Genomic DNA, 11,021 nt, shown 5'->3' with positions numbered 1-11,021 from the left:
TCAGTCCTCTAATGCAATTATGTGTGCACCCAATGAGCCATCTCATCATATATAGACACTTAAATGCAAATTACTAATTAAATTCAGGCAGTATGAAAGAAAGACATATAATGTGAATCAAACTGGCACTTGGAAAAGGCACAAATATAGAGATGCTAAGAAACATGAGTTGATCTCACAGAGCAGTGGGGATGGGAAAAGAAATGGAGAAACATGTAGAATATTTAAGGGGAGTGAAATTATGCTGTCTGATAATATCTGATAGGCACCTGCCATTTTACACACACACACACACACACACACACACACACACACACACACACACGTATCTATACATATACATTTATGCATATGTGATAATACCTGATTGATAATACCTGATAGATACCTGCCATTTTACATTTGTCCAAATGTACAAAAACACTGAGTGAGCCTACTGTCAAAGTGGACTATGGATAATTATGATGTTTCAATCCAGGTTCTTATATATCTATCATTTTAATGTGACAGTAGAGAGTTATTATGAGAAAATTATACACATTGAGGAAGATGATATAGGGAAACTTCATACATCATCCGCTTTACTTTTCTTTGAGCTTAAGTAGTACTTCAAAATAAGTGATTTTAAAGAGAGAAAGAGTAGTTTATGGCAAAAATAATATTTCTGAAATAAATACACAGTGAGCTGAAAAGACTAAGAAATGGAAATATACTGTTAAATGATCTATCCTTTAAGAAGATAGACTGAAATATCTTCTACATCTTCTTTGCCTCACTCTCCAGTGCACACTCCTGTGATAGTATTCTGCTCATGAATAGCCATGGGAATAGCAGACACCTGCCAGATTAGTTGCTTTACTGATGTAGGTCTGGATACTTTTATCCTCCCCTTCTTCATTAGGGACCACAAAGAAGATTGAGTGTTCAGATTACCCACTCCTACAACTGTGACTCTTTAATACCTTGACCTTTCAGGATTCTCTCTATATTTTTGTCTGGATGATTTTAACTTGTTTGTGCCGGATCCTTGTGCTGAATAGATTTATGTCAACTTGACACAAGCTAAAGTAACTGGGAAAAAGGGAGCCTCAATTGATAAAGTCTTTCCATAAGATTAGCTATAGAAAAACCTATAGTTAAGTTTTTTAATTAGTGAAGGATGTGGGAGGGCTGGGAACATTGTGGGTAAGGTTATTCACAGGTGGTCCTAGGTGCTATAAGAAAACAGGCTGAACAAGTCATAGACAGGAAGCCAATAAGCAGCACTCCTCTAGGGCTTCTGCATCAGCTTCTGTCTCCAGGTTCCTGCCCTATTTCAGTTTCTGCCCTTACTTCTTTCAATGAACAGTTATATGGAAGTGTAAGTCAAATAAACACTCTTCTCCCCAAGTTGCTTTGGTCATGGTATTATTATCATGGCAACAGTAACCCTCATTAAGATAATTCACCATGTAGGACACCAGAGGTGTAGCAGGTCCCCAGACCTTTCTTCAGTAAGAGAAGACCATGAGAACTACTTAGATTGATAGAAATTTGTTAATATTTAAAACAGAGCTAGCCAATATGAAGCCATAGCCAATGGCCAACAGTTTCATAATAATAACAAAAAGATAATCCTCAAATAGCAAAACACCTTATATATATGAATGATATATGATATATAATCATTATACTCATCCTCACATGCCAAATAAATCAGTTAAATGATTGTATAAGTTAGGAAAGGTATTTTCTCCCTTTTAGGTTAAAGTTCGAATATATACTTTAAATTTCCATTTGAATATTTTCTTCAAATTTATAATCTACCAATCCCTATTATATTTCACAATCTAGATAATAAACAAGTATAAAAGCATTTAAGATCAATTTCCTTGCTTTCTATCGGGCAAGCTGCCTGAGATAGAAAAGTCATAATATAACTTCCCATGTTCTATCTTAGAGTAAGTACCAAAAATTTAGAATATAGGGCACAGAAAATATATAACATAACTTGGAAAGACACAATGCCACGTGTTCTTTTATCTTTCAAAAAAGCATAGGTTCCCAGAGCATGAATGAGCAGAATCAAAAATGAACAGCAAAATGGAGCAAAGGAATGAATGTGGTGTATCTTGGAGAATCAGAGGCTTTGAGATTCTAGGAGGGGATTTTTTTTGTAAGGTGGCATAGCCTGTATCTCCAGCCTCCAGACAAGAAAACTCATTCTTCTTTGCCTCTAGATGCCATAGTTGTCTCCAGGCAGCAGTGTGTCTAACAACTGGCAATCTATTCTTTTGGTTCCCCATGGGATCTGTGCTTTTCCCAAAACTAGATTCCAGGTGTTCGCAAATTCAAGACTAACCATTTTAAAGCATCAGATACCTTTGATACCTGTCTAGTGTTGAAGGTACTTGACTAAGAAAGTTCTTAAGTCCCTTGTAGAAGCCAGTAAATATGTTGGGTAAAGCAACATTTCAAAATTAAATCAAAACAAAGCCAACAAATTCCATGGAGGTTTAGTGTTATTTTTTAAGTATAATATAAAAGTGGCAACCCAACCACCAATAGGTCCCTTCTTCACTACTTCCTAACACCCCCATTAGGTGCCTTGACTGCCCACATTTTCCTCTATGGTCTCCTTGACCTCCCCTTTTGTACAACCTGCAAAATCTAGCTTGTGCCTGAGATCCTTGCCCCAGCCTAGTCTGACCACCCAGCCTAGGTACAGCAAACCTATACACACAGGATCTGCCCTGTGTGTAACCTTCCATAGATCCCTTCTGTGGTACTTCTACCACCAAACTCAGTATCTACATTTACTATGTCTTCCTCCAGGGACTAGGCAGGTTAATCCTATAACCCTCTAATCCACACCTTTCCACAACTTTCCAGATCTATCCCTGGTCCTCCTATACCCAGGCCTAATCACAGCAGCCAACATTTAGTGGATCCTACATCCCTGCCCCAGCCTATCACCCTGGCTTTGTCCTAGTCTGGCAACACTTCCATCCCTCCACCCCTTCATAAGCCATAGCCAATTTCTAGGCTTCTGACAGGACTTCTCTATAGCAATTAACTACAGTTTTCTTATGAACAGCTTCCAACAACTGCCCTCAATACCCAGACGCTCATATGTTGTGGGATATTGTATACTATGAGAAGATATGTTGTTTTAGTTGATGTAATAAAAAGAACAGCCAAATAGATAGGGAAGAGGTATAAATGAGACTTCTAGGGACAGAGAGTACTATGGGAAAAAGAAAGGCAAAGATGCCAGGAGACAAGGAACAAGTAGGATGTGCATGAGAAAAGGTAACAACCACAAGCCATATGACAGAATGTAGATTAATATAAATGAATTAATTTAAGTTATAAGAGCTATTTACAAATAAACCTAAGCTACATGGCCAAACTTACATAATTGATATCTCCATGCTACTATCTGTGGGTTTGTGGTTCCAATGAGAAAAAACTATACTTACATCCTCCTTCAGAGTCTTCTACCATGAGTTCCCATGAACTCTCCATTCTACTTCTTTGGATCTGCTAGATACAGCCCGAGTCCCACAACTAGTATACCAGCCTAGAATAGCCTTCCCTGCCTGCATCCTGAAGGAGATCTAGACTACATTGAGACTGCTATCCAGTGTGTTCAAGTTCTTGTCACCATGGAAGTAAGAATAGTGAAATAAGAAAAAATAGAGAATTAGAGTTGGAATTTGCTACTTGTTACAGAACAAAGATAATATACTCAAGGTGTGTGTGTGTGTGTGTCTGTGTGTGTGTGTCTGTGTGTGTGTGTCTGTGTGTGTGTGTTTGTGTGTGTGTGTGTATGTATGTATGAATTTTCTTTTTTATTACTATTTTACATGTAGATTCCAGTTCCGTCTCCCTCCCACCCTCCCTCCTTCTTACCCTCATTGCCCCCTCACGTGCACCCTGTCCACCATCCCCTTCATCCCCCCACCCCAATTCCACATGTAGGGGAATGCCATCCAGGTGGGGTCAGGTAGATCTGTCAAGTCATTTGAAGTAGGGACTAGGACTTCTCTCTTGTCTCTAGGTTAAGGCAGTATCCCTCCATGGGGGATGTGTCCCCAAGGTCCTTTTGTGTACCAGGAATACATGCTGGTTCCACTCTCTGAGGTCCCTTAGACTGCTCAGTCCTTCTGTCTGAGACCCATATTCAGGGGAGCCTGAGACAGTCCCATGCTGGCTTCCCAGCTATCAGTCTGGGGGCCCATTAACTCCTCCTTGTTCAGGTCAGCTCTCTCTATGTGTTTCTGCAACCTGGTCTTGTCCTCTCCATCTGCATCTGGATTCTAGTTCAACTTAGTGTTTAGGTATGGGTGTTTGCTTCTGTTTCCAACAGGTATTAAATGAGGGCTCCATGATGTGGATAAGTTAGTTGTTGATCTCACTATCCGGGAATAGCATTTATGGTAGCCTTTCCATGGTTGCTCAAATTGTTACTTGCCGGCAGTCTTGTAGGTCTCTAGACCTTTCTTTAGTTTCAGTTTTCTCTTAAAACCAATAATGGCTCCCTCTTTTATGTTCTCTCTCTCTCTCTCTCTCCTGTCTTCTATTCCTAACCTGACTCAATCTTCCTAGTCGCACTTGTTTTCCTCTCCTCTCCCTCTCTTTCTCCTACTTCTCTCTCCATTCACTGCTCCACCACTTCCCCTGTGCTCTCAGGGACTTGTCCCTTCCCCCTTCTGTGAGTGACTTTATATGGATCTCGTAGAATACACCTTGTATCCTAGTTCCTCTGGTGGTGTGAATTATAGGCTGGTGATCCTTGCTCTAGCTCTAAAATTCATATATGAGTGAGTACAAACCATGTTCCTGTTTTGTGACTGGGTTACCTCATTCAGTATGGTTTCTTCAAGTGACATCCACTTGCCTGCGAATTTCAAGATTCCATTTTTTTTTTCTGCAGAGTAGTATTCCATTGTGTAGATATGCCACATCTTCTTTATCCATTCTTCAGTTGAGGGGCATCTAGGTTGCTTCCAGGTTCTTGCTATTACAAATAATGCTGCTATGAACATAGTTGAGCAGATGTCTTTGTTGCATGGATGTGGATCATTTGGGTGTATGCCTAAGAGGGTGATTGCCAGGTCCTGTGGTAAAATAATTCCCATTTTCCTGAGGAACATCCATACAGATCTACAAAATGGCTGTACGAGTTTGCACTCCCAGCAGCAGTGGAGGAGTATTCCCCCTTTCTCCACATCCTCTCCAGCATAAGTTGTCATTGGTGTTTCTAATTTTAGCCATTCTGGCAGGAGTAAGATGGTACTCAAAGTTTTTTGATTTGCATTTCCCTGAGAGCTAAGAAGGTTGAGCACTTTCTTAAGTGTCTTTCAGCCTTTTTGAGTTCCTCTATTGAGAATTCTTTCTTCAGTTCTGTACCCCATTTTTTAATAGGGTTATTTGGTGTTTTTTTTGACTAGTTTCTTGAGTTCTTTGTATATTTTGGAGATCAGCCCTTTGTTGAATGTAGGACTAGTAGAAATCTTTTCCCAGTCTGTGAGCTGCCGTTTGGTATTGTTTACTGTGTCCTTTTCCTTACAGAAGCTTCTAAGTTTGAAGAGGTCCCATTTATTAATTGTTGATCTCAGTGTCTGTGCTCCTGGAGTTATCTTCAGGAAGCGGTCTCCTATACTAATCTGTTCAAGAGTACCTCCTACTTTCAACTCTGTCTAAAAAAAAAAACTCATGCTAGTTTGCTGATACGATCGATAAACACCTTCAGCAAACTAGCATGAGTTTTTTGTTTGTTTGTTTGTTTGTTTGTTTGTTTTTTTAGAGAGAGTTGCATTCCTGGGATAGTGAATAACCTATTTTAGAGGTAAATTTTAATGCGGGGGAGGTGTATTCATGACTTAACTGGAGGTAACTTCAGGGGTGGTGTTCAGGTTGTTCCTAGAAGAGGGTTCATCTTTTCTGCCCTGTATGTGTTTTTTCAGTGTGGTAAGGCATGTGCTAATGATTGTATCTGGAAATTCTGGAAGGCTGATTATGTGGAGACTCCATTTTTGTGAAGCAGGAGATGGCTAGCAGCCATTGCACTTGGTCATATTGCTCCAAGTAGGTACTAGAGGGTCCCTTACCTTCACTGGTTGAGCAGCCATGTGATGAACTGCTAGTATATAATTCTGTAGTCCATACCTGCCCAATGTTCAGCCAGTACTTTTTTCTTATGCCTTTCTAACCCACCATAGTGTAAGCTGACAGATGAATATTAGACAATGTCAGACAGGAAGGTGATGGGATATGTTATTCTGTATATGTTTCTCATACTGGTTAATAATAAAGCACTGTTGGCCAATAGGAAAGGAAGATAGGAGGGACTAGGAGACAAGGAGGAAATAGGAAGTAGTAAGGAGGAGTCAAGATGGAGAGTCTGGAAAAAGCAGTATGCCGCCGGCTCCCCCAGTAAGAGAAATACATAGATCAGCAGAAATGGGTTAATAATTAAAGGCAGAGCTAGCCGATAAGAAACAAGTAACCAGGCCAACAGCATTGTATCAAATACAGAGTCTCTGTGTATTATTTGGGGCTGGCGGCGTGACGGCGGGACAAGACCAGCGACGACAGGCAAAAAAACCGTACACCTTACAGGAAGGTGACCAAGGAAATTAAGCACCAGTGTTTGCTAATTGTCCCTTATCAAAGTAGGGACAGAAGCCGAAGGATGGGAGAACCTTTCAGTGGTTCTATTTTCCAAGTCTTTGCAAAAGACACTTCTGGGTTATGCAATTGAAAGTGGCTGGGAGATTTACATCACAAAGGAGCAGTGAAAGAAGGCACAAGAATGAATTGTAAAGTAAATGTTCTAAGAAAAGAGACAGCAGGGGGCTAGAGATATGAAAATGTCTATCTCAGTTTACTGGCTCATGGCTGAATTTTGACCTAGAACTAAACACATTACTTGTTCCCCCTTGGAAAAGCAATTTCTATTTAGTGCTTAGAAAATAGGTAGATAGGTAGATAGAGATAATAAAATACTGTACATTAAAAATGCTGGCTATGTTTTTAAAACTATATTTTGGCACTGAGGGGAAAAAAAAAAACTGTTTCTGATAACGGTGTTTTAAAAACCAGAACATAGGCTTGGATCCTGATTCTTTTGCCTTAGATCTTCAAACATTCAGCTGTTGTTGAAAGTTTCAATCAGTTTCAAAGATAACTATCTTCAAGAGTCTGGGTCATCCCTATACATACCTTGGCCTAGCAGACTTTTAACACAAGGTTTTCCTCTTTCTTGAGATATATTTTTGGTGTGTTCTACTAAGACAAATCAATTTGCTCATTTTTAGAATGAGGACACTAAAGCAAGTTCTTCAGAGGGGAATACACACACACACACACACACACACACACACACACACACACACACACACACACACATACACATACACACACACATACACACACAGACACACACATACACATACACACACACATACACATACACACACAAACACACACAGACACACACACACATATACACATACACAGACACACACACACATACACACACAAACACACACATACACACACATACATAGACACACACACACACACACACACATTACCTTTGTCCTTTTTCCAAATGACATCACATTCCCTAAATTAGTTCATGGTAACCATTAAAAAACATCATGCCATGTGAAGCTAACAATAGTATGTTAAAAATGGTGTTCATGTTTTCACATACCTTCCCTCATCATTCTGTTCAGCGTGTATTTTTCTGTGTGAGAGAAAGCTAAGTCTACTATTTCCAAGGACGAATTTATAGAAGCTTAAAAAAAAAAAAAAGAACTCCACCCTTTAGATTTACATAAAAAATGAATCATGGAAAGGAACTCAAGTTTGCGATCTTTGTAACACAAAGATTTCTGTCAAAAAAACAGTTGGAAATAACATGCTGTTTGCAATGTAATTGTTACTATTCAGTAAAGCAGAAAAGGCAACAGCAGAGAACTTAGAGGCTGACAGCCTAGTCATTTAAAACTACAGGTTGTCTGGGAATGACAATGGTTTTGAAATTCAGCTCAACCCATGCCGAGAAGTTGCTATCTGTAGATGGTGGAGAATATTTAACACTTTCATTGAATAAGTTATTCTCTTTCTCTATAGAACATTCTACCTAGGCAAGAAAATCTTAGTCACATTTTCATCTCTATGAAATATTCAAATGGGCACTGATCTTGTTCTTTGTAGAAAGAGCTTCTAGAGTCTGAATTTTTAATGAGGGCATTTGTTTAAATGTGGATAATTTCACAGAGTTATAAAGCCCACAATTGAATTTTTCCCACTGGATAAAAAGCAACTACAATGTACAACTATACCTTGGCCATAAAAAAAATTGCTAATAGATCCACATATTTGTGTAAGGATTTCTCTTCTGTTCAAAAACAATTCTGGAGTTCTATTGCCCTCATTGCATTTGGTAGCTGGCCTGTCATTCTTGTTGTATGCTCTTTTGTTTGTGTACACTTTGCCTGACCCCTTTAAGTTATTTCATTGACTATGCATCGACTTTGGCCATTCCTTCCTGAGCTGTCCAGGCATTCTTTCTCTGTCAGTTAGAGTGAAACCAGGGCCATCTTGCTTAATTCTTTCCCCACATTCTCCCACAGGTCTGCTTTCAGCAAGAAGCCAGCCTATCAAGCTAGTTTGGCAAGGATCCTTCTGGAGGCAGAAATGGGCAGTTTTGCTTGATCCATTCCCAAAGGATAAAGTGATGCTAATTTTGACTTTGATAAGGTTACAGGTAAAACTGTTACCAGGGAAACTGTAGTTCTTTTCTTAGGTTCTTAGATTAATTATTAAACTAATTTAAAAAATGAACTCAGAAGGAAACTTGGAATGATTTTGCTAGAATTTGAGAGGAAAACAACAAAAACAAAAATGGTAAAAGCAAGCTGAAAATTCTGACAGCTGTCAGAGAGCCAGTAGAGAAATCATGCCTTTTTAAGTAGCCATAGAGTTCAGGGAGAAAGCCCAGTGTTTCAGAATTGCTAACCTACAGAGGGCATCCTGAATCTTGTTCCCCAGGGTAAAAGACTGAACCAGAAACACAATTAGAAAGATAGGAGTCTATTAAGAAGAAAAAGCATTCCCAAGTATGAAGTGGACTATGAGCTAAGACCACCCCCCCCCAAAGCATTCATGGATTACACAGCCCCTGCCTCTCTTGTGGGTAAGGAAGGTCTCTCTTGTTTGCTGCAAACTGACTCCTTCAGATGTCAATCTTGTTGCTTTTGCTTTACACCCTAGTCTGCTGCCACAAGAGGATATCATGTTCTTTAGTTATGTTTAGATGTAACTGCTTACTAACCCAGACTTTCTTGAACTAAGTCTTCATTTTTAAAAACATTCAAAACTTGAAGTGTCTTTATAAAAGAATTTTTTCATTACTATTACTCAATATAGTTTAGATAACAGAGATTTAAACTGGCAGAAGTTTTTTTTTTTTTTTTTTTTTTTTAACATTCCAAAATAAAAACTACTGGGGGATGCTTATGATGTTAAACCAAACACTTAAAAGTCAAAACCAAATTTGTTCTCTCTAGAGAAGGAAAACATTAAGAGACCAACTAATTAGATGAATGCTTTACTAACTTTCACTCCATTTACTTTAGTTGGGGATAAGCAAAGATTTAGATTAAATCATCCAGTCTAAATTAGAATAAGTACTCTTCGGCAGTGTGTGTTTGAAATAGTGGGAACGCCATGTCCCGTGGTTCCAGCGCCGGTTTTGACCGCCACATTACTATCTTCTCTCCCGAGGGCCGACTCTACCAAGTAGAATATGCCTTTAAGGCTATTAACCAGGGTGGACTCACGTCTGTAGCTGTCAGAGGAAAAGACTGTGCGGTAATTGTCACACAGAAGAAAGTACCTGACAAATTACTGGATTCCAGCACCGTGACTCACTTGTTCAAAATAACTGAAAACATTGGCTGTGTGATGACTGGGATGACAGCTGACAGCAGATCCCAGGTACAGAGGGCACGCTATGAAGCAGCTAATTGGAAATACAAATACGGCTATGAGATTCCTGTGGACATGCTATGTAAAAGAATTGCTGATATTTCTCAAGTCTACACACAGAATGCTGAAATGAGACCACTTGGTTGCTGTATGATTTTAATTGGTATAGACGAAGAACAAGGCCCTCAAGTGTACAAGTGTGATCCTGCGGGCTACTACTGTGGCTTTAAAGCCACCGCAGCAGGAGTTAAACAAACAGAATCAACCAGCTTCCTTGAAAAAAAAGTGAAGAAGAAATTTGATTGGACATTTGAACAAACAGTGGAAACTGCGATTACATGCCTGTCTACTGTTCTGTCGATTGATTTTAAACCTTCAGAAATCGAAGTTGGAGTAGTTACAGTTGAAAATCCTAAATTCAGAATTCTCTCAGAAGCAGAGATCGACGCCCATCTTGTTGCTCTAGCAGAGAGAGACTGAACATTGTCATTAGTTTACCAGATCCATGATGCCACTTGCCTGTGTGTTTGGTAACAACAAACCAACATCATAGAGGCCCCTGGGTTGAAGATGGAACCTCCCCCACTCCTCCTGCCACTAAACTGGTTAGGACTCTGTATAATTAAAACAGTGCTTTTGGAAAAAAAAAAAAAAAAAGAATAAGTACTCTTCATTTGATATCTTTACTTCTTGGAGACACACAATATTTATTATTATCTTAAGAATAGACAGTATTTCTATTACATCAGCATATATCAGATACAAAGGACAAAGTAAACCTTTAGATAAGACCATGATATGACACACATATTTCTCCTGAAGACTAAGCCTTTTCAGATTCTAGGATAAGCTCCCTGTCCTGAAGAACATGGGGCATTACATACTATAAGCTGAGGCTCCAAAGGAAGGTAAGCTTCTACTGAATTTCAACCAGCTGTACTATGTGTTGCTAGAATTCTAGGGATGGACATTTTTGAGAATATGGAGTTAGAATGTTATAGGTTCAATGCAAAAATGGTATCTAGGACCATTTT

General features: G+C 39.2%; 1 protein-coding gene across 1 annotated transcript; it reads left to right on the top strand.

Moving 5' to 3' along the window:
- The first annotated feature begins 9,692 nt into the window (after nucleotides 1-9,692).
- LOC127229833 (proteasome subunit alpha type-6) lies at nucleotides 9,693-10,637 on the top strand. Its single transcript, XM_051194841.1, has one exon. The coding sequence runs from the start codon at nucleotides 9,727-9,729 to the stop codon at nucleotides 10,465-10,467; it is 741 nt and encodes a 246-aa protein (XP_051050798.1). The 5' UTR covers nucleotides 9,693-9,726; the 3' UTR covers nucleotides 10,468-10,637.
- The last annotated feature ends 384 nt before the right edge of the window (nucleotides 10,638-11,021 follow it).

This window comes from Phodopus roborovskii, unplaced genomic scaffold (genome assembly GCF_943737965.1).
Source record: "Phodopus roborovskii unplaced genomic scaffold, PHOROB, whole genome shotgun sequence".
Lineage (NCBI taxonomy): Eukaryota > Metazoa > Chordata > Mammalia > Rodentia > Cricetidae > Phodopus > Phodopus roborovskii.
The sequence above is the reverse complement of the archived record's forward strand: the minus strand, read 5'-3'. Positions and strand labels throughout refer to the sequence as shown.

Bases quoted from the DNA above. Each gene is read 5' to 3' on its own strand.
- LOC127229833 (XM_051194841.1), top strand. From the start codon at position 9,727: ATGTCCCGTGGTTCCAGCGCCGGTTTTGACCGCCACATTACTATCTTC.